The sequence below is a fragment of the Poecilia reticulata genome, chromosome 5, assembly GCF_904066995.2.
Source record: "Poecilia reticulata chromosome 5, P_reticulata-male-v2, whole genome shotgun sequence".
NCBI lineage: Eukaryota > Metazoa > Chordata > Actinopteri > Cyprinodontiformes > Poeciliidae > Poecilia > Poecilia reticulata.
This window is the reverse complement of record NC_088834.1, coordinates 3,478,422-3,503,061: the sequence shown is the minus strand read 5'-3', so window position 1 is coordinate 3,503,061 and position 24,640 is coordinate 3,478,422. Positions and strand designations below refer to the sequence as shown.

General features: G+C 40.9%; 1 protein-coding gene across 3 annotated transcripts in view; it reads left to right on the top strand.

Moving 5' to 3' along the window:
- The first annotated feature begins 2,450 nt into the window (after positions 1-2,450).
- The window catches only part of flnba (filamin B a), a 66,386-nt gene continuing 44,196 nt past the window's right edge, over positions 2,451-24,640 (top strand). Inside the window, exon 1 of one of the 3 annotated variants that reach the window (XM_081606800.1) lies at positions 2,451-2,868. In XM_081606800.1, coding sequence (XP_081462926.1) covers positions 2,577-2,868 — 292 coding nt within the window. In that variant the 5' untranslated portion in view covers positions 2,451-2,576. The remainder of the gene's footprint in view (positions 2,869-24,640) is intronic. The other 2 variants (XR_014087491.1, XM_081606799.1) reach the window with 2 other exon arrangements.

Here is a 24,640-nt window from a genome sequence, read left to right as displayed (position 1 = left end):
TCGGAAACTTCTCATCAGAGAGGTCAAAGGTCACATGTGGGGTACCCCAAGGTTCAATCCTAGGACCCCTTCTTTTCAATATTTATATGCTCCCACTGGTTCAGGATATAACAGGACATAGGATTAGCTACCACAATTATGCGGATGATACACAGCTCTAAATCACGATGTCACCAGGTGACCTTTGACCCCATCCAATCACTGAATAGATGCTTAGAACAGATCAATCTGTGGATGTGCCAAAACTTTCTCCAGCTGAACAGAAACAAAACTGAAGTTATTATCTTTGGACCTAAAGAGGAGCGAACCAGAATCAACGCACAGCTTCAGTTATTACAACTGAAAACCAGCGATCAGAACGAAACCTGGGAGTAGTGATGACCTCTGACCTGAACCTTCAGAGCCACATTAAGACAGTCACAAAGTCGGCCTTCTATCACCTGAAGAACATCTCTAGGATTAGAGGACTGATGTCTCAGCACCATCTAGAGAAACTCATCCATGCGTTTATCTTTAGCCGCATTGATTACTGCAACAGCGTCTTCACAGGTCTGACTAATAAATCAATCAAACAGCTGCAGCCGATCCATAAGCTGCTGCAGCCGATCCAGAAGCTGCTGCAGCCGATCCAGAAGCTGCTGCAGCCGATCCATAAGCTGCTGCAGCCGATCCAGAAGCTGCTGCAGCCGATCCAGAAGCTGCTGCAGCCGATCCAGAAGCTGCTGCAGCCGATCCAGAAGCTGCTGCTGCTGTTCTGACTAAAACCAGGAAGATAGAGACATAACACCGGTTTTAAAGTCCCTACACTGGCTCCCTGTAGCTCAGAGAATAGACTTTAAAATACTGATGTTAGTTTATAAATCACTGAACGGTTTAGCACCACAATACATTAAAGATCTGTTATTACTGTACCAACCGTCTGGACCCCTCAGATCTTCTGGTTCTGGTTCTGCTCTGCATCCCCAGAACCAGACGAGGAGAAGCAGCATTCAGCTTCTATGCACCACAGATTTGGAACAAACTTCCAGAAAACTGTAAAACATCTGAAACACTGAGAGCCTTTAAATCTCAAACCCACCTGGTTAGAGTTGCTTATGGCTGAATTATGGTTTTAATGTCTGAGGTTTGAGAATCCCTGTATGATGTCGCTCTGCTGAAACTCTGTTTGAGGAAACCCCAGAAGGGCAAGTCCTCACGTGGATCGATGTTTTTAATGTTTTTATCTTTACTTTTAATAATGTTTTTATCTTTTTTTAAAAATCTTTTTCTAAATCTCTCTCTCTGTTTTTGTTTTTATTTTAATTATGTGAAGCACTTTGAAATGCCCTGCTGCTGAAATGTGCTATACAAATAAAATTTGATTTGATTTTTAAAAAACAGCTCCCTCGTTTTTCTTAATATGATCAAACTTATTTTATAAAATTAAACTTTTCTTTACCTCTGCTGTTTTCCCTTCCTGGGGTTTTAATTTAAACTCCATTTTAACTTTAAATCGTGCTGATTTAACTGAATGTGATGAGGAGGCAGAACCTTCATCTGGTTCTGAATCGATCGAAGCCGATCAGATCAAACTTTATTGATCTGCTGGGCCTGAAACAGCAGAAACAGGAAACCAGGCAGATTGATGATCGATAATGACTCAGTCTGGGGTTTTTCTTCATTTAAACTGAAGCAAAATTGACCTTTATGGACTTTTTGTTTTACTCTTTTTTATTCTCCCTTTCCAGTGATGAAGCTTCATGTTAAATTTTTAACCAGAACACATTTTAAAAATGTTTATGCTGCTAATATTCCTGAATTCTCTATTATATTATTATTACTCACAAAAAGCAAATAGGAAGAAGCAAAAACAAAAAAATACATTTCAAACTAGGTGAATGTTGGCAGTCAAACACTTTTATATATAAATGTTTAATTTGACACATTTGTAATTTTGTTATGAAATAATTAAAAAGTGAGTTATAGTGGTCAAATTTGACATAAAACACAAGATATCTTGTTTTATAGCAATTCAAAATCAAAAATTCTTTATTAATCCTAAAGGGAAATTAAATCTTAAGTCATTTCAAAGTTTACAAAGACAATTTTGAATTTATATTAATTTTAATATACATTTTATATTGTTTAATTTGTTAGTTCATTTACATCTATAACATCTAGATTTCCATTTTTTAATTTTTATTGAACTGAATGTAATAATTAAGGGAAAAACATCAAATTTAAAAGAGTATATATTTGTCACGAAAGAGTTGATTCATTCATTCTTGCAACATGCCAAAAATCAATTCAGTGTTAGTTTTATATGTTAATAAGTTTGCGTCGGAGCATTGTGTACTCTAATGTCAAACTGGGAAAGTGACGACATGTCCAGAAATCTGGGTGAATCAGAGGAAGTTGTAATTTCCGAGCCGCAGTGAACGCATCAGCAGCAGCCGTATAGTCTGGCGGAGTTGAGGCAAAGACTTCAAACCAAGTTGCGGCGGCTCGGAGGAAACACCTACGGCTTCACTCACACTTCAACCACAACCAGAACCAGAACCGAACCCACCGGGCGGGAGGGTGAAGAAGAAAACAACATGCCGGCCACAGAGAAGGACCTGGCGGAGGACGCTCCGTGGAAGAAGATCCAGCAGAACACCTTCACCCGCTGGATCAACGAGCACCTGAAGTGCGTCAACAAGCGGATCGTGGACCTGCAGCTGGACCTGGGGGACGGCCTGCGGCTCATCGCCCTGCTGGAGGTCCTGAGCCAGAAGAAAATGTACCGAAAGTACCACCCGAGGCCCAACTTCAGGCAGATGAAGCTGGAGAACGTGTCGGTTGCGCTGGAGTTCCTGGAGCGGGAGAACATCAAGCTGGTCTCCATCGGTGAGTGACCGAGAACGGAGCGGCCTGGGCGGGGTGGGAGCTGGCGGAGCCCCGGGGGCTGGAGAGCCGGAGGGGAGGGAGGGTGGAGGTCAACTTTCCTCATGTTTTAACCAGTTTGGGTTGTAAAAGTAGCTTTATTTCAACTTGGTTTTACTCGAGTAACAGTAAAAAGAGTAGCCATCCTCAAGTAAAACATTATTTAGCAAAAAAGTTTACTCAAGTAGTTTACTGAATATCTGATCAATTATCGATAATTTAATAGTTAAATATAACAATCAGACAATGGACCAAAATATAAAGCTTGGTGAACATTTTGATGTTTTAAGGACCAAAATGACAATAAATATGTCAAAAAATAACGAAATCAGGCAAAAGAAAATGTTTCCAAATCATTTTCCTTGGGGGGGAAACAAAAAAACTTATGAAACTTTAACAACTGCAGGTGTGTCTCTGTGTCTGGTGAGATTTGTCAGAGGAGATTTGTTTTTCTCCAGAAAATTTACTAAAATGAGAACAGAGATACTTCAATAAAATTATTGAAGTAAAAGTAAAAAAGTAGTGTAGTAAAAAGGCTCCTGAAAGTTGTTTTTTTCAAAAATTACTCAAGTAAATTGAATAAATGTAACTAGTTATTACTCAACTCTACATCTGCTTGAGTAATTATATTATGAAGCATTTCTTCTTTTCCTTGAGTAAAATTTCTGGATTTTCTACCCACTGAATGGAAAACAAACATGTTTTAACCAAAAACTCACCTGACGCAGAGACACACCTGCAGTTTTTATTAAAGTTTCAGAAGTTTTACATTGAAAGAAACCGATTTGGAAACATTTTATTTTTATTTTTTTTGTCAATTCTCATTTTGGTCTTTTAAATATCAAAACTTTCACTCAACTTTATATTTGTGTACTTCAGTAAAGTTTTTACTAAATACTTTTTTTTTTACTCTAGCAATTTGTTGGATGGCTACTTTTTACTTTTACTGGAGTAAAAATCAGTTGAAGTGGTGCTTCTCTTATTTCAGTACATTTTTGCTACTTTTCACCTCAGTTTTAACTTTAGTTTATGGAAAAACAAACTCTTCAATGTTAATTAGCATAATTTTACTGTAATATTTAAATTTTGTTAGTTTCTTTAGCTTTAGTTTCTCCCATTACTGGTTAAAATGTTTTTCCTCTTTTTTAAATTGCTTGACACAGATTTTATTGCGGTTTCCTCATTAATTAAAGCTCATAAACTCCATTGGTGCATCAGCGTTATCCTCTCAGCTGCTGTTTATTTGATTTAATTGACTTTTTAAGACCTGATGGTGATAAACCCTTCCTGCTTGGAGGTGAGACGCATTAAAGGTCTTAATTTAGAAATGATTGCTGGTAGATCCAGGGCTGGGTGGAGTTAACGAGCAGCAGATGAAGCACACCTGCTGTCTGGGTTTCCATTCATGCTGAGTTCAGGAAATGGAGGAACTTTCAGGTGGACAATCGATGAAAGTAGCTGATTTTAGCAGCTCTTCGTTGAGTTACTGTGGGAGAGAAACCGCAATCATTTTGTGTTTCTTTATTTTTAGAGTTGCACCGATCAACTGTTGGCGATCGGAACCGGCCCGATTTACCACCTTTGATCTAAATGTTGAATTTTCTGTTTATTTAAAGCATCAAAACTAAACTGGGCACCATGGCTTAAAATGTATATATATATTTTTGTTTTGCTCGCTTTCTTTGAAAATATTTACTGCCATTTTTTATTTTTTAAGTGACTCTTATTTTAATCTTCCCTTCTGTGAGTTGGATGGTGGAATATTAAAGTCAGGCTACGAGAATTTTTATTTGAGAAAATAAAATGGAATCATCAGAATCTGATGTGAGCAGCTCGGTTCTTTGAAATATAATTGTTTCAAAGTCCTGCTACAGGCGATTCTGGTATTTTGAAAGATTAAATATTACCTCTAAAACTGATACCAAAGTTTAACTTAACAAGATGCTCGACATTCTTCGTCTTAATTTCTTGTGCTGGATTTCTAATATTACTACTTTTATTCTTGTAATTAAAATAAACATGAGAACATACTAATCCATTGTAGAACTGACCTGAATTTAAAGTGCAAATAAATAAACTGTAAAACAAGATGGCTGCCATGGGTGTGCTGACATCACTATGAACTGGAAACCCAAGGATTGCTTTGGTGGGAAAAAGATACAGATTTCTCAAAAAGTTGATCTCTAAAAGATGAAAACAAATTCAGAGATAAAATTGATTTGTTGCCCAGTCATGATAAAATCTAATAATCTCCCCCTGGTTGAAAACATCAACCATGACGCAGGGTTTTTTTTTTTTACCGTTTTCTGCTGGATTCAGATTATTTTCCTCCAACAAGAAGCATTTTCTCCTCTTTGACAGAAAGCAGGAGTCAGCAGGTCAGATAAAACTGAATCGATATCGGCCTGGAAATGTCCTGATTGGTGCGTTTCTGTCAAAGCGTTTCTACAGGAGGCCTATCACTGGTTACTGGTTTCCACTGGTTTCTGCTCCAGTTTGTTTGGAGATGTTCGGCTCGTCACTCGCTGTGATTCTTTAGAAAACCTCGGCGGATCAGATTTGTCCCAGCCTGCCCTGCAGGATTAGAAGCAAACATCCATCTTCTCTTTATTCAGCCTCCTCTCGGTTCGTGGAGGGTCTCCTCCTTCTGCAACCAGAGGCGTGAGTCGGCAGGAGGGAACTGGGAGTGGCGTGGGAGGAGTTAAGATCGGAAAGTAGTTAACCATGATTTTTAAAAAAACAAATATCCAGTGGATTGAGAAGTCAAACGAACCGAACCGTTTGGGCAACCTGTTTTTCTCTCCGCCTGTGGCGGCGCTGCACCAGGAACCACTGAAAGAGTCGACACCAAAACCTCTGAAGAAGACACTGAGCGCAACTTCCTGTTTCATAAAATGTAAACAAAAAATTAGTGGCATCAGATTTTAGCGGATGGAGGATTTGACTTTTGTCTTCAGTTTTTTTTTTTTTTTTTTTAAGTCTTTTCTCCCGCTAGCGCTAAGCTAACTCGTTTGCTTTGGTTGTTCTTACCCAGAATGCCTTGTGTTGTAGTCCGCTTCCCGGTCTGCCGGCATTCAAACCGCAAGATAAAACGCTTCCAGAAACCAATTAAAGTATTCAAACCCCCTTTCACTTCTTAGCAAATACTCAGGTTGAGATGTTTGAACAGCTTCGCCTTCAGTCAACAGCCTGATTCACCTCCTGCCGCCTCCGGGCTTCACCGGGTGTGTCTTCCTGTCCTTTGATCGGACCTCCATGTTTCTAAGATTTAAAGTGAAAACGTCAAAAACCTGTAAGAAAATTACTATACTGAAATGTCATCAAATGAAACAAAGGTATTTAATATGGAAAATTTATTTGTATTAGTGATGCTAACATTTAATCGACTTGAGGTTAATTGTCGATTAATGGTTTATTAGATTAAAATTAATCAACTTGTAACGTTTGGTAAGACCTCCGCTTAGTGTTGTAGTTTGGCCTCCATCCAGCAGGGGGCGCTGCTGGTCATCCTGAAGTGGAAACGTTGAGAGAAACATAGATGGCGGCCATTTCATGAAAAAGTGTCAACTTCTCAACCAAAAGTTAGATTTGTTACGAAAGCAAGGATTGGGTGACGGACAGGCAGACAAGATGACAGAAAAAAATTACAACGAATTTGTTAAAACAAGCAAACAAAAAAAAAAAAACGTCAAGCATGGATTGTGTTGAAAACTGTGTGACTTAATTAGCATCATGGATAAGTTTTAACATTCCCCCTAATACATGGCGGACCTTTATGAAATTATGCATTTTAATTTATTTTAATCTTTTTTCTATACTTGTTACTTTTATCGAGAAAATTACTTTTGGTTTTCTTTTTACTATGCTGTAGTTTTTACTTGAGTGATTTTATTATAAAGTATCTCTACTCTTGAGTAAAACTTCTGGATTTTCTACCCACTGAATGAAAAACAAAATGTTTTAACCAAATATTCACCAGACTCAGACACACACCTGCAGTTTCTGTCAAAGTTTCATTAACTAGTTTGGAAACATTTTCTTTCTCCTGATTTTGTTGTTTGTTACTTATAAGAATTGTCATTTAAAATACCAACATTTCCACATAACTTGGATATTAAATGATTGATGATTAGGTCAGTAATTGAGTAGACTTTTTACCAAATACTCTTTTCCTCTGGGTACTTTAACTTTTACTTGATTACAGTTTTTGGGTTGTCTGGCCATCCCTAACTTTTTAGGCAGACCTGTGAAGATGCTGTTATCATTTCATTACTTGGAAATGTTCTCAGAAAGCTGCTGGATTCTCTCCATCGGTTCGGCTCAGGAGGGTGGTGCCGATCCGCTGACGGGTTTAAAAGTTGGCTGTAAAAACGTTTTAGATTGTTCATGAATACTGCAGCCTTTCTTTTCCTCCGAGTTCAGAGCGAAGCGCAGACTGACGTTTCCTCAGAGGAGTTCCCAGCTTTCACTGCGCGTTCAGAGGGAGAGAAGTAAAGCTGCTGGATGAACCTCTGGGGGTTGGCGGCGGGAGGGAGGCGAGGTCACGGCGCTTTCAGAGGCGTAAAACAGTGGTGTGCGCTCATTTTGGTTTTCCACACCACAGGAGAGGAAATGACTGAGTGGGAGCAGAGCTGAACGTGCTGCAGCTACGCGATAAAATCTCTCTTAAATTAGAAATGTGCTTAAAGTTGGGCTGCACCTAGAAATTATCTTGCTAATCAACTATTCTGACGGGTAATTGGATGAAAAAAAATGGGCAACTTTTCATTTAACTTCAACATTTTTTTTATTCAAAATTTAACAAATGTTTCTTAACGTCCAGAAGTTATTGCGATTAACGATATTATGGTTTCAAGATAATTTAATAGTGATCTTATTATAAATAATATTATAGTGATGGCATAAAAATGCAAGAACGCATTTCTAAAGATCAATAAACTTTAAATTCGAATTAACATTTAACACTGAAAACGGATTTTAAGTTTGCAAAATAAACAAAACCAACTGCAAAATGGCTTTCTCTGAAAGGATCGGCCGGAAATCGTTTGTTCCTGCAGATAACGTCACATTTTGTTGCCTCTGCTTCAATTTACGATGAGCTGCTGTTTGAGCTCTCGCCAGTTTCTACGATTAGTGTTCCTCGCCACACACGCAGCGTCCTTATCGCCACGGAAACGCTGTAATGGCCTCATCAGTCAAATGCTGCCCACCCTGGTCGCTGCAGCGTTCACCTTCCTGACGGTTCGCTCAGTCGGACGCGATTGTAAATGTGGCAAAGCCAATATTTACTGATCAATTAGTTCAAACCAGCAGCAGTTTTAATACGAGATTCACTGATGAAGCTGCTTAAACGTTTTATGGAGTAAACAATGAGGGACTATCACCGATTTTAAAATATGGATCCAACATGGAGACCAGAAATATACGTGATCCCAGTTTGGGTTTACTGGCACCAGGACACACTGGTACTGGACCAGTTTGGGTTTACTGGCACCAGGACACACTGGTACTGGACCAGTTTGGGTTTACTGGCACCAGGACACACTGGTACTGGACCAGTTTGGGTTTACTGGCACCAGGACACACTGGTACTGGACCAGTTTGGGTTTACTGGCACCAGGACACACTGGTACTGGACCAGTTTGGGTTTACTGACACCAGGACACACTGGTACTGGACCAGTTTGGGTTTACTGGTACTGGACCAGTTTGGGTTTACTGGCACCAGGACACACTGGTACTGGACCAGTTTGGGTTTACTGGCACCAGGACACACTGGTACTGGACCAGTTTGGGTTTACTGGCACCAGGACACACTGGTACTGGACCAGTTTGGGTTTACTGGCACCAGGACACACTGGTACTGGACCAGTTTGGGTTTACTGGCACCAGGACACGCTGGTACTGGACCAGTTTGGGTTTACTGGCACCAGGACACGCTGGTACTGGACCAGTTTGGGTTTACTGGCACCAGGACACGCTGGTACTGGACCAGTTTGGGTTTACTGGCACCAGGACACACTGGGTTTACTGGCACCAGGACACACTGGGTTTACTGGCACCAGGACACACTGGTACTGGACCAGTTTGGGTTTACTGGTACTGGACCAGTTTGGGTTTACTGGCACCAGGACACACTGGGTTTACTGGTACCAGTAGTTATCAGTGTCTGATTATGGATCTGTTAGCGGTTAGCTGCGGTTTGGGCCCCTCCTGGAGGCTCCTGGTCTTCAGTCTCATAAAACTTGAAGCACTAGGAGGAATAACTTTGAGTCCTGCCTGTAAGATTCACGCAGTGTTGCCTTCAATGTCTGCTGGGAAATTTGAACTTTCAGATTCTGCAGCCTTGCTCAGGTTTTGATATTTACTTTCCAACCAGCTGGCTGTCCAATTAAAAACCACCTCAGCTCCTGCTGATGACTGGTGAAACAGGAAGTTATGGTCTCAAGTTCTGGTCGTTATATTTGGGGGTAAAGACCCAAAATTTGGTGTTTCTTCGCCCACAAACGGACTCCGACCCCCAGTTTTAGAAACTTCTGCAATAATGTGCACCTTTACCTGACAGACATAAAACTAATTTAGCTAGTTCTCTTTTGAATTGGATACATTTTTCTTTTTATTGAATAAATCTTTTTTTTTTTTAGCTCCTGTCTCTTTAAGAAAAGCCCCAACGGTCTGTCTGCCCCACTAATTGGTGAAAATTGGCATTTAAGGGAGATTTTGTTAGAGACGTGCCAAACTGCCGCCTCTTGGGGCTTCAAATGAAAGTTTCATGGTCGATGAACAGGAGTATCAGAAGAAACGCTGGCTGGGCTGTAAATGAGGCGTTTAGGAGTCCTGTGTTCAGTGGGAAAACAAATTCCTTTTGGCTTGTTTTTGCAGAGCTTTAAAAAGCAGAACATGTCTAAAGTTTACAGGATTCCCAGAAAAAAAAACCCTTGAATGTGTGGGAAAAACCTTCCTGGTTGTGAAATCTTGCCTGGATCCTTGCCAGCAGCAGGTTGTGCTGCGGGTGTGTCGTCAGGCCTCTGTTGCATCATGGCTGACTAGATCCCATCGGAAAAATCTACCTTTGCTGCAGCATTTGTCACATTAAGTTGTTTACTTTTCACAAACTCCTGCAGAAGATATCAGCTTTTCCTGCTGAGTGTTTCATTTTTCCGTCCCAGCCGGTCTGTAAAATCATTGAGAACCGACCCTGAACCAAAACTCTGAACTAGAAAATCTCCCCGCCGTCGATTCAAACATCAAATCTACATATTTAATGTTTGATTTTTCCCTCATTCCTCCATCTGAGCCACTTCCAGCTCTCTCTTCGGTTCTGATTGCTAAATAACGTGCGTTAATAACTGTGGTATGCAAACAGCGTTTGTTCGGTTTTTCCCCGTTTCATCACTGCTCATCGCATTATGTCGGGGTCAGGTTTCCTTTCTGGCTCAGTGGGGAAGAGTTTATTTTATCTGTTAATGTGAAAGTGTTTGTCTGTCTGGAGCGACAGGAATCGGTTAGCGCTCTGAGAACAGGCCCAACAGGATCCGAAGCGCTCGGCTGTCGCCTGCGTAGCGTTTCATGAGCTCAGGTTGTTTATAATCTGTTCTGCTGTTTTCAACAGGACGATGTGTCGCAATAAACAAATGTTTCTGGACGATAAATTGTTGGACGTTTTTGAGATGAACGATAATAATGTTGTTTTTTTTTTAGGCCATTTGCAGGAAATATAGTGATAATAGCGTAATAATATCAATAAACTTTAAATTCTAATGAATATTTAACACTGCAAGACATTTTAAATATCCAAAATGGATAAAACAAAATGAATTATGACGTCGGTGGCTAGTTGGGACCAAATCACCAGTCTGAAGACTTTTGTTTTCTGGTAGAGAAGATGAAGAAAATGGAAATTATTGTTCTTTTATTATTATTTTGTTTCCTTGTGCAGCAGAGCTCTTGGCATTTTGCAGGATTTGTATTTATGTACAACATCAGTGTTTTACTCTTCCAGTCTTGTTCTGTCCTGCAGTTTTTTTAACTTGTTTAGATTTTCTGCAAAGTTTATTTAATCACAATAAAAGTCGTTCAGGCCCGAGTTGAAAACTAAATGTTTTTTCTAAAAAAGGAAATAACAGAACATATTTTCCAAAAGGTTTGTTTTATTTCCATCATCCATTCTGTGATTTGCACAACAAAGTAAAATTTGTTTTAATTATGAGAATAAAGTCATTAGTTTCTGTGGGATGTTGATTTTTATGGAAAATGTATTTTTTCCATAAAAGAAAATACATTCAAGAAACTTTGATTTAAAACATGTTGCTGACACTTTTAGTGACATTCTGGTTCAGAAATCCAATGAAATTATTACATGAGGGGGAAAAAAACTACATTTGTTGTTTATATGTATATTTAAAAGTCAGTTTTTACCCAAGTTAAGAGTCATTTCTATAGAAATGGTCCAACAATTTATTTTTGTTGGTTGTTCTCATTATAAATCTTTGTCTTGCTAAGGCTGATTTATTTTGCTTGACTGTTTTTGTTTTTCTATTTAGGACGTCTTTCTTCATTCCATCATTTTGCAGTTAAATGAACTCCCGTCTGTTTCTGTTTGGATCTGGACTTTGTTTAGGCCACTTGCACAGCAGCTCCTTTCATTTCTCCTGAAACTCTTTTTAGTTTGGACGCCTTCGGTTTCTGTGATACATTAACTAAGCGTCCGTCTGGCTGCTCCCGTCCTCAACCAGAAACCAAACACACACACACACACACGCAGAGTTGCTCTTTCGGCTTGCCGTTGCCATGGCGCCGTGTATAAACAGTCGTTGCTCAGCTCACCTTGCTGGTTTCAGGAAGTTCAGACTCCCGTCACGTTCTCCTGGTGTTTATCTATTTGTCTCTAAGACGGGTTAATCTGAGATGGATCTTTATCGCTGATAATGAGAGGTGATGTCATCGTTAGGCTTGGTTTCAGATTATCGGAGCGCAGGCGGTCGGCTAGCTGCGTCCTTCATTCAGCTGATTTCAGAACTGTAGAGAAACTCCCAGTCAGAGCATTTATGAATCACTAGTTTTTACAAATCATCTTTTTTTTTTTTTGTGGGAATTTTTCTGATATAACTTTAAAAATATAAACCCATAAAAAACGTTCTTTAACCTCCATATTGGTATAATATGAATTTTTTTTTTGTCATTCTTAATTCTTCTTGACTCAAGTTTTATTTTTACATATTTCCTACCAGGCATCATCATTTGAACGCACCATCAGCCCATTATCAGAAGCTGCTTAGATGAACAATTTGAACATTTTGGTTTTCCTGCGTTGCAGTTACCACCCCTGGCCACTAGGGCATCCAACAGAGGATTAGGGACGTCTAAGAAAAACAAAATTCAATCACGAGAAAAAAGTAATGAGAAGTCAGTCCTACAAAAAGATGCGTCATATTGAGGGGAAAAAAGTCGTACAATGAGATAAAATCGCATGACAAAGTTATAATATGAGAGAAATCTTAATTTGAGAATAAAGCTGGAGGCGAATTCATATTGGGAAAGTTGTGATGATACGAGAAGTCATGTAATCAAAATAATACGAGAATAAAGTCATTTAACGAGCGCAGTAGTAAGTTTATTACTTCTACACACAAGTAATTTTACAACTTCTGGTAATATTGAACTCTGGTATTTTGAGTTTAATCTCAATTAAAAATGGAAAAACTCTTCTGGCCTTAATAGTCTGTAGGGTAAAAGGCTACAGCCGAGTTGTCTGGAAGGCGTGAAGTGGGAAATGGCGTTTCTCCAATGCTAACAATGAATGAATGAATAACCGCCGTTTCAACGATACTGACTCTGATCATGTTGCATCATCACATCAGCATGTGGTGATGCAGTGGTTGGACTTTCATCCAGCACAGAAGGGATTATTTTTGTTTCTTCACTTAATCTGAGTTTTATAAGTCCGTATCCGGCCCACTGTAGAAAAAGAAGGAAAAAGTAAATTTCTGCCAAAAAACTGACATTGGAGATTAATCTCAAAATCTTTAGAAAAACATGGAACTTTCTGATCTTAAATTTTAAGATTTAATATATCATAGAAAAAAACCTGAGAAATTTCTGATCTTGTAAAGTTTGACTCTTCGAACTCCAGAAATTTTCACTTTTTTTTCTTCTAGAAAACAAGATTAATCAAAATTTTTAATTTTTTTTTTTGTTAAAGTTTTTTTAATTATTTCTGGTTGAAGTTTTATTTATTTAAGTGCTTTATATCTGAAGCTGCAACCTTAAAATTTTGACTTTTGGAGCTCAGAAATTTAAGGGTTTTTTTTGTTTTTTCCTAGAAAAATTGAGATTTTAAAATTTCCACGGGAGGGAAATAAACTTTTTTTCCATAGTTTTATTTAATGCGTTTGCTGCTGTAAACTCTTAGATGACCTTTGCCCTCTCCTGTGTTCCTCAAGTCAGTTTGTGATGGAGAAAAACTGGGCTGAGCTGAAACTCATCTGGTCACATAGTTTACTTTCTCTGCGGTAATGAAGACTTGACAAAGGGAGAGAGAGGAGCCACACACACACACACACACACACACACACACAGAGGAGTAATTGATAACAAACGCAGAGAAAAGCCTTTCAAGGTCTGTGAGAAGTGAAGGACATTCCACCTGTTGTCCCAGCAACGCTGCCGATTGGCTGCAGCGGAGCGGCGTTTCCCCTCGTGATGCGTTCAGGTTCCACTCAAAGATACGAGAATGAACATCTGCGGAAAAGATCGGAAGCTGGATCTCCGTCTGTGATTTAAATCAGAAGCGCGTTTACCATAATGAGAACGTAAACGATGTTTTATCAGATTACGTGATTATCGGTCCGCAGCCTGAGGGAAAAGTAAGAAGCTTGGTGAATGTTTCTAAATTCAGGCGAGTCGAGCTCCGTGGAACAGCTTGTCAAACGTTCATCTAGATCAGTGGTTCTTAACCTGGGTTCGACCGAACCACAGGGGTTCGGTGAGTCGGTCTCAGGGATTCAGGGGAGGCTCTGCCGACCGCGGAGGTAAAGACGCACCTGTGTAAAGTCGTGATTTGAACTTGTGTCTTTAATTACTTCAGAAAAACTCACCGTTGTTTACCAAATTCTATAGTCTAAATCTTTTCGGTGTTGCTACTGCCTCTAGTGGCGTGGGGGTGGTAACACAGCTAATATAATTGCATTACTAAATCAGAATACCGCAGGGTTCAGAAGGGTTCGGTGAATGCGCATATGAAACTGGGGGGTTCGGTACCGCAAAAAAGGTTAAGAACCACTGATCTAGATCAACATGCAGATTTTTGAAGATGAAGAACCGCATTCAGCGAGGATGTTCTCTTGTTTAGCAAAGCAAATACTTCTACTTCAAATACACATCTACTTTTAAAAATACAACTTTCGTGTTTTTATAGTTCAGTTGAGCTGTTTTGTGACCATTTTCTGCTGTTGGACGTTTACATGTCATTTCCAATGCAGAATGCTACTCTTGAAGGACAATTCTCCATCTTTTTATTTATTATTGTTTTAACTTTTGTAGCAAAAATCAAGATGGGGGGGAAAAAAACCAAAGTTGCCGTGTTAATATTGTGATTTTGTTGAAATGAAGCTCATGCCTGAGGGAGATGGTGAAAGTTGATTTTAATATTGTTCCGGATTTTGAAACGTGATAAACTGATCCAAAGAAAACAGAACCTCATCCAAAACCTATGAAACTCGAGTTTAAGGATCACCTAGAAGGAGACGTAGCGAAAAAACTTTAATTGAAAACATCAATTAGGACGAACGTCGTCTTGCGTTGGCCAGCAGAGGAGCTCTGCTGAACGGAGGCTCCTTTAACTTCAGTCATAAATATTCAGGACTTGGGGGACGTTGGGCTGCTCATCTTCAGCCAGAGGGGCGTTGCGTCATCACCGAACGTTTACCTCAGATCGGTGGAATGAGGAAAATGTGAACATCTGCTGTTCCTGTGGAGCCAACGATGCCCTGCAGCTTCGATGCCCCAGATCGTCGGTGACTGGAGGTGTGCTGCTTTCCTCCAGCCTGCAGATGTTTCCACTCTGTCATCTCTTCTTCATCAAACCTTCCCCAGCTGATCCCGTTTCTCTCCATTTCTATTGTGAATCTTGAGTTTTCTATCCTGACGTCGTCTTCGCTCTGTCTTGCCGTAAGCTCTTGAAACTTCAACCTCCTTTCTCCTCACTCTGTAAATCACCTCCTTAACGGAGTAATGACTTCCTCTTATTGTTTTCAGCTGACAGATCTCTGGCTGAAGCCATGTTCTTGTCAGTTTTCAGAATTAGGCCTGTGTTATGCGTTTCTGAAACACAATATTTGTGTTGTGAAACAGTCTGTCCAGTTTGGGACGATTAATCAGATTTTTCATTAATCAATTCAACTCTGTTGGTAATAAATCGTTATTCAGAAAAACGTCCGTTTGCTGAAAGATTACAGAGCAGCAATTAAGTCAAAACTTTACAATAAATGCATTTTGCATCTGAGAAACTTTTTTTCTGGGCTGCACAGTGGCGCAGCTGGTAGAGCTGTTGTCTTGCAGCAGAAAGGTTCTGGGTTTGATTCCCGGCCCCGGTCTTTCTGCATGGAGTTTGCATGTTCTCCCTGTGCATGGTGGGTTTTCTCCGGGTACTCCGGTTTCCTCCCACAGTCCAAAAACATGACTGTCAGGTTAATTGGCCTCTCCAAATTGCCCCTAGGTGGGAGTGTGTGTGTGTTCTGTGTGTCTCTGTGTTGCCCTGCGACAGACTGGCGACCTGTCCTGGTGACCCCGCCTCTCGCCCGGTACGCCAGCTGGAGATGGGCACCAGCAGCCCCTGACCCCACTGAGGGACAAGGGTGTAAGAAAATGGATGGATGGAAACTTTTTTCTTATGTTTTACTCTGAACTCAAGTTGCAGATTCAGCTTCAAGTCCAGCAGAAATGTTTTAGAAGAATTTAGCTGCAGCTGCTTTGTTCACTAAATATGTTGCATTTCATGAAATAAAATGTTATTGCATCTTTTAACAGATTTAGTTTAATGAAAAATCTGCATGAAGTGCCATTTTTTTGATGAATCATCAGAGTTATTAAAAGAAGTTTTGCGTCTCGTTTGGTTTTCAGTCCGGTTCAGATGGAAAAGATTTAAACGCGTCCTCTGAGGCGATGCACCGAAGGCCGACGACTCTCTGTCTGGATCGGTTACGTGACGAAGTTTTCCAGCGCGGCAGAGTGAAACGGCGTGGCGTTCCAAACGTCATGAATAGTTTTTCTGCGTTCTGATGGGAATTGAAGCCATTAATATGCAGAATCTGCCCTGAACCTTTGAAGCGCTCCGTCTCCATAAGTCACGGCTGACAGAGGTGTTTGTGTTGGCCGTGTTCTCACACTCCGAAAGCTCGCAGCTCTTTTTCCTCCTGCTAAAACATGTTCTCCTCTTGGCTCCGTTTGCTCCATCTTACCTCTTCTGTGGAGTAAAAAAAAAACGCAGGCGGCTTTGTATTTATGGTTCTTTATTTGTAATTTTGGCTGGTGGAACATGCAGCGAGCATGGGTGGCCCAGATCCTGATCCTTTATCAATGATCGCAACCAGATCTGAACACGGGCCGCTCAAATGAAGGTCTGGAGTAAATAAAACGCTGAACTTGATAAACAGGTCTGGGTACGATCTGCTCGATGCCCACCGTGACGGCTGGTTTTATGACAAATTAAAGTGGCATCTGAACAAAGGGCTCATTTTAAGGGGAAAGTCTTAACAGCTTTCAGGTTGTTGCTCTCGCTGAAAGAAGCCTTGTGCTGGGACACAATTAAAGCCATTACTGCACAAAGCATTGACAAATGGCCCTCATCCTTTCTGTGTCCTGCTGGGTTTGGTTACACGTTTGCTTCAGGCTCTCAGAAAGATCCCGTCTCTGTTTATTCAAATGTATTTAAACTAAACTGTTTCCTTATGAGTCAAAGTGAGCGGACTTGAGTCGAACCAGTGGCATTTCTAAGGTCCTGAGGGCAAAGCTGAGCGACATTCCTCTCCGTCGCTTGCGGGACGTTTTCCAAAAGCCTCGCTGAGGTGTGACCGGGCTGAAAAACCGAGACGTGGAGCGCGTTACCGCGGCTCTTTTCTGTTGTTTAACATATAAACGAGGTAAAAAACGCGGCCGTTTTGTCTTTCATTGTTGTCGGGACTCTCACGCCAGCAGACCAAAGCTGTAATGTGTTGGAGACACGGGGCCCAGTGTTGCTGCTGGAAAGGTAACCTGAGAGAAGGCAGGATATAGACTTACCGACCAGCACACACCGGCTCTCTGAACCGACACTTTGTTTTGGCTAATGCCTCAGAGCTTCATCAAGAACAAACGTCACTTGTTTCATTCTTTAGCGAAACGCTAAACTGATAAATTATTGTTCATTCTTGATGAGTGTTAAGAAAGAAAGAAGTTGTTTCTGTGTGTCCTGCGGTCGGGTCTGAAACTGTCCAGACAAAACACATCTGTGTTTTATGAGCGAGATTATCTGCAACAACTTCCCATAAAAAGGTTTACATGATCATTATTTGGTAACCCTACCTTCGCCGGGACGGTTTTGGATGTTGTCCTGGTCCAACGCCTCCAGGCTCAGACCTGATGGTCACAAAGTTCTGGAAAACTTGGATGACCCAACACTTCAGATATGTTGTTTTGGCTCAAGAAAACCCCTAAACCCAGCAGGACGGTGCACCTCAAGGACCAGCTTCAGGAAACCTTTTACTTTCTAATTACGATTTTTTTTTGCCTCCTATAAAAGTTTTATTCCTCTAAAAAAACCTGACATGTTTTGTCTTCCACAACCTAATGAAGTGATCGGAATGCAAATCTTTTTTTCCAATCATGTAAATTTTGAATCGGTTCTTTTGTCAGATTTTTCACCCGACATGTTTAACATTTTGTGACAGCAGAAATTGGCTTTCAGCATATTGTTTAAAAGCTGACTTCTATTTCCAACCCTTGTTTGTGGGAGGAATGTTTCACTCTGGTTCAGGTTTAGTAGCTTTTGAAGAAATGTTAAACATTTTGTGCAAAAAGGAAAAAAAATGAACATCTTCTCTGCTGTTTGTAAAAGGATGATTCAGGTTTGTTTCTGCCCAATGTATTTTCCATTACTTTGTCCATTTTGGCTTTTTATGCATTTCATTCAGCCTCTACAAAAAATATTGTGGTTAAAAAAACATGAGCTGCCTGCCAAACGGCTACTATAAACTGTTTAAAGCCACCAAAGCAACAATGTGAAATATGTCGAAATACAACCAGAAATATCCTTCTGGAGGAGAATTGGCCTTGCTAAACATCTTGGGCTTAACCTCTGACTCTCTGTTGGAAACAAACAGAAACATTTAAGTGTATAGAAAACAGTCTCATGTACAATTAGTATGGCAACAACATAAAATGCTAATTAGCTTTGTAATTGGCGTAATTGCTATGCTATGTGGTTTGGCTGCTAATTTAGGCTGACTGGTTAAATATGTGACAAAGGAAGCAGCCTATAAAGTTCTCAGCCACACTGGTAAATAGTCGGGGATTATATTACTGAATACAGTTTAGGATTATGCTAGCAGTTAGCCTTGGGATTATCAGATGCTCAATGCTACGTTAACCGAATTAGCATCTGATTTTCACTTATGATTTTGTTTGAAATAAAGATTTTCTAGGAGTAAATGAGTGTAATATGGAGCAAAAACCCAATGTGAAACAGTTGGCAACTGACCTGACTTTTCTTTTTCTACGAGCTAAAACGTTAGCTTAGCCAGTTAGCTTCGTAACATTCTTAGCTTGTAGTTAAGTTTTTATTGTTTTATAGGAAAATATAAAAGAATGAAACTTAATGGCAATATCATTTACTGTATTGGCAAAAAATTGCCTCCAAACTAAATGTTTTAAATATGCTATGCTAACTAGCTTTGTAGCAGCCTTGCTAATTTCTTAGCTAAGGATAGTGAGATGTAAAGTGAACGCTGGGTTTAGTCTAAACTCTAAAATGTTGAATATTTTGTTAGAAATTAAAACATTATCACAATACTGAACAATTAATCAATAAACGGAATCATTAGAAAACTAAAACTGTTCAGTTATTTTAAATGTATTTTAAAAATGTTATTCTTTACAGCTATGATTTGAACAATTTCTGTCTTGATATTTTTGACCTTTTAATCTGAGCAACCCATTTTGACCGAATTGCAGTGGATTACCTCCAAACAAACGGCAGCGTGTGCTGATGAGGCGGGTGGGAGTTGGGTTTTGGTTCTGAGGGGGGGGGAGACGCATTCGGTCACGTCCCTGTCATCACCTCACAACCTGTCATTTCACTGCAGACCTTCCTGGTTTTACGAGGCCGACTTGCCGTCATCCCGTCTCCTCTGTGCGTTTCATGTGGGGAATGTTGTCTCTCACCTGTAAACGTGGCAGACGTGACGCAGGGTTTGATGCCGTCACTGTTTTTAGTTAATTATCAGTCTGATAAGAAGATGATGAAGGATGAACAGCTGCCTGCAGCTGGACCGATTTCAGCCGTTTATCTTTTTTTCTTTCTTTTTTTTTTCAATTTCCAATCTTAAACTTTCTGACGTCGGTGCTTTACCCCAATTAATACACAAAAACAAAATGACTATCTGAGTTGAGCTGTTTTGGTTTTATTCTAATCAGTCCAGAGTAAATAAATGGAGATAATTGATCCTATGTGCAAACGCTAAGACCTGTGGTAAGATTGAGGAATGCATCATGTTGTCTGTGCTCACAAACCCCCGGTGTGTGTGTGTGTGTGTGTGTGTGTGTGTGTGTGTGTGTGTGTGTGTGTGTGTGTGTGTGTGTGTGGTTTACTGAGATCGTTCGCTGATAGTTACTGTGGTGAGCCTCCTGCAGCCTGGCTCTGCTACAAACAGCTTTTTCTTCTCATAATTTTTTTTTTCTTCCACTGATTGACTGAACTCAGACCAAACAAATAGTTTTTCTTCTTTAGTTTTAATTGGTCAGATGCGTACCGTTTGACCCTAAAATGTTTCGTCTCTGCTGAAACCCAAAGACTAAAACATGTCAGAAACTCAAAAGGATTCTCTGAGAGAAAGAAACTGATCTTTGTTATGATCTGAGGTTTGTGTCAAACCTCGTTACGGATGTAAAACAGACCAAATGTCGGATAACAGATGTTTGCATCAGCTCAGAAAATATCTGAAGCTGCCGCTCTCTGCATGATGAAAAGCTCACGACTCCTTCCCTCGTCCTCCTCTTCCTCGCCACATGGCGGGCCTGGTTCTGATGACGACACGGCCTGGGAACCGGCGGGGTGAGGTCATGCGGGGCTGAGCCCTGCTGGGTGTTTGTTGCGAGGACGTCATGCCAGATGTCTGTGTGGTAATGACAGGGCAGCGTGGCCCGGGCTGCTCCGATCCCTTGTGGCTCCTGGTTCTCATTTCTGCTGCGATTTGTTCATCATTAATCATCTGTATTTAAATTTTATGTTCTGTTTAAACCCATTTCCCTTCCTGCTTGCTGTTTCTCTGTTTCGCTCGGCTCCAGGATGCCGGTTTCACTCGAGCGTCTTATTTAATCGCCAGCAGTGGTTAGTTTGAGCTCTGAAAGCGAAACGAGTTTGAGATCCAGAATGTGGACGCAGCTTGGCCGACCCGACTATCCGTCTCGGTCTCGACATTTAAATCCAGGTTCTGATGCTGGTGGCCTTCCAGGTCTGCTGATCCTTTCCAACTTCTCTGTTCATTCACTTCAAGCCTGTGGAGAGAAACTTTTTCTCCGTCTTTGATCTTCCTCAAACTTCATCCCTGCAAGCTGTTTGCATCCAACCACAGCCGGATTAAAGAGAGTCGGAGACAGAAACACACGGCCTCCGTTTCATGCTCCACCCTCATTACTCAAATCAAAGACATTAAAGGCCTCATGGCTGCTTCTCTCTCTGTAATCTGGAGGTTTTATGGCGCGATCGGCCCCCTCTGCGCGGTGGCTGCTGCGTGACTCATGTGACTCCGGTGTGGTGTTGTTTCAGCCGTGCATCATGCAGAACGGCCCCCAGCGGCTCCTGCCGTCTGGGAGGGCCGTTCTGCATGATGTTGGGAAGTTTGGTAATTACACCCTGAGTTGTAAATGAGCTTAAACGACACAAGGAGCTTGAATAGAGGGATCAGGTTGGATGAATTATGGGCTTGTTTAGGAACTGACAGATGCGTTCAAGCTTCACAGCTTGACGAGTCTTTAGACATTACTTAATTTCTCCTGCTTTTAAAAGATTACTCTGGTGTCAGTCTCTTAATAATAATAATAATGTTGATCACGTTGGTTTTCTTTAGCGATGCCTAAAGGAGAATTTAGAGCAGGGGTCCCCAAACTTTTTCCTGTGAGGGCCACGTAACTTTTCCCCTCTCTGATGGGGGGCCGGAGTCAGTTTGTAACAGAAAAAGTGTTGCACATTTATCACCTGCGCTGCCGGAAATTGTTGAGGGGTTGAGTGCGCGTTTCTCAATTTGATTTTTACCCAGAAAGCACATGGGCAAAAAACCGTTAGTGAAACAGTCACTGGGACTGACTAGTATATATTTCATTGAGGGAAACCTGGAATGCGGCGTTCATATCAAACACGTGTTCATCTGCTCTAACGCTAGGAAACAACCGTACTGATTAAATAACATAAAAGTCAAGCAGTTCCCTAAAAGTCCAACAGATGGTAGACATACAAAACATTCCACAGTTTGGATGTTTACATCCAAACTTTGGAAAATACCAGAAAATACAATATATGAAAAAAAATCTGAATGCTCTCTGGTATTGTTCAGGCGGCCGAACCAAATGTGGAGGCGGGCCGGATCCGGCCCGCGGGCCGTAGCTTGGGGACCACTGATTTAGAGGAACATAAACTTTGACATTTTAACGTCTTTTCATCAGGTTTAGATCTGATTTGCTTGGATTTATACACCAAGTTTTATACAAACTTGATAAAGATTCCAGTTACATTATGAATGTGTTAAAAAGCGAATATTCTGACCTGATCGGTAATGAGCGATAACTATTCCTAAAATTATTGCTAGATGCTAAAATTACGTTAAGAATGAACCGTCTCTACAAGTTTAATCATAATCTTCCAGACTAAAACTCAAATTTAGTAAAAGTTTAAGTGCTTACTGATCAACTGGTTGAGGTTTCTCTCCTTTTTAACGAGCGGACATCTTGCCATGCTCTGTAGTCAGGCTGTCTGCTCTGATGGAGCCTTCAGTCAGCAGCTCAACAGTCATGCTGGTTTTAATGGATGGTTGAGAGTCTGATCAGCAACAGGTGGGGCTGGGGATGCCCTGCACTGCTGAATGAACCATGCAGTAAATGTGGAGGAAACCTTTGGACTTGAGCTAAAAACTTTACTCCTCTTAAAGGGGCAGTGTCATGTGAAACCATCTTTTTTGATCATGTTACATTATTCCCTCATCAAAAACATTCCTGGAGTGTTTTATTTTTTCATTCACGTTTAAGAAATCCTTTAATCTCCATGGCAACCCATGGTAAACACATGGGTGGACCTGGCCCCGCCTTCGAGGGGCAGCTCCTCCCCCACTCGGCTCCTTCAGACTAGCCAGCAGCAATTGGCAACCAGCTGGTGGAGCTGCTGGTTGGTCTCTCCACTATTTATGTAAGTATTGTAAACGGTGAAGTTGTCGTATTTATTAATGCACAATATTTAAAAGAAGTGATCATGGATCGGAGTACGCCGTCTGAGAGCTCAACAGTATTTGTGTTCGTCTTGTGTGGATTATTTTTTGAACACTTTTTAAATTTTTTTTAGCTTATCTATCTCAATACTTGGTTGCACCTGAACATGAAGGATATTTTTATTTAGCTGGCGTCTCATAAAATGGTCTTTAAACCGTAGACACGGTGCGACGGGAAGTTTCTGCACTTTAAAAACTTAATGAGGATCAGTTGTGCAAACAAAATTAGGTCTGGTTTTGTTTACAAAGTCTAACTTTCCTTTAACTCTGATTTTAAAAACTAAAAAAAAATCTGTTTTATTTATTGCTGTGAATCTGATCAAAACCACCAGATGTTAAACGTCCAGGTTAACAACCGTGCAGCTTTTTCAGGACTTTATTGTAATAAATGCAAACAAGGATGAGTGGCAGGTTTTACAGGATCTGATTTTTAACGTCTGCTGCTGGTTTACCTGCAGACCGACTGAAGGCCTTTGTTCTTCTGTCACTAGCCGTCTGTGTTTGGTGGAGCTGGTGGGTGTGGGTGGGTGTGTGGGACGTTATGATCTCACCCCACAGGAATCTGTGTGTTCAGGGGGTCGACCCACTCCCATCCTGTTTACGGTGGCAGGTACCCCCTCTTTGCCGCTCTCACACATCCCATTTTCCCTCTTTTTTTTCCCTTTCATTTACTCTAAGAAAACAAAATCTTTGGCTGTTTTCAACGAAAGACGGATTTAAACCAAACGCTGCGACTGTTTTCACCGTTTGTCTGTTTTTAGGCTGTTTGTTGGTCTGAATCGGTGACGTCTGGAAAAACCCACAAAACCTTACCACCCGATGTCGGTGTAGCTTCTAGTGGAAATGTCTTGGTGCACTTGAAATAAGATGAAAGTAACTTACAAATGAGATGGAGGAGCTTGTTTTAAGGAAATTCTTTCAAATTATTTCACTTGATGTTATAAGAGAAATAATCTGCCGATGGAAAAATCACTTTTTCATCAATTATTATTAACTCAAAACAAGCTTCTATATCTTTCTGAGACATTATTTTCCGTTAGTTTTGTCTTTTTTTTTTTTAAGTGTAGCAACATGTTTTCACTAGAAATAGTTAAAATTACTTGGTAGGATTTTGTGTTTTTGCAGTGCATGTCTCATAAAATCAGTCCATGAAACCATAAACTGGTCGTCCTCCAGCACCAGACTGGGTCGGGTCAGAGCAGGTACGTTTGGGCGTCGCTCTGGCTGCCGATGATGTAACTTCCTGTGCGGGTCAGGGTGCGCCGCGCTGATAACAGCCCGCCTCACCTTTGCCCACACAAGCACTCGGCTTTATCTCGCTTTCCTTTTCTCCTCAGACGCGTTCAAGCCTTTATTTGTTGGTCCCTCCTTAGCAGAAACCCTCCCAGCTCTTCCTGCGGACGGCTGTTGTTGCGTCTCCATGGAAACGCAGCAACAAATCGGCAGGTATCGGCAGGATTGGAGGCTTTAAAACGCCACCTGAAGCAGAACGACGTGGGGAGAGGAAACTCTCTGCTGTTTGTTCTAGTTGAACGGCGGGGTGGGGTGTGACGTCCCCCCTCCCCTACCTCCCTGATCGGAACCGGGTTCGGGTCGCTCGCTGTGGCCCGGAGAGGCTCATTAACGGCGGTGGAGACGTCGCCCCGGCTAACCGCAGCAAAAACAATGCAGCAGATTACCGGGGCGCTCTGTGACGCGCCATCACGGCCGTTTCCACAAATAATTTACTATGTACACACAACTGATTAAACTCCTGACCTCTTTGTGAACAATGGGTCGCCGTGGCAACAGCCCGGTTGCCCTGGAAACTGTTGACGGGACACAAACGGCTCGGTTAGCCCTGAACTAGTTTTTTTCCAAATCTGGGAGAATAAAAAGTTAAAGTGGCAACGCTGCAGTTTTATTCTCCGTTTGCAGTTGATTGTTTTTAACTTCAAACAAATAACGTTATATAGAGGATCTTTAACACAATGGCAAATATCACAATACTATAATAAAAATTTAAAAAAA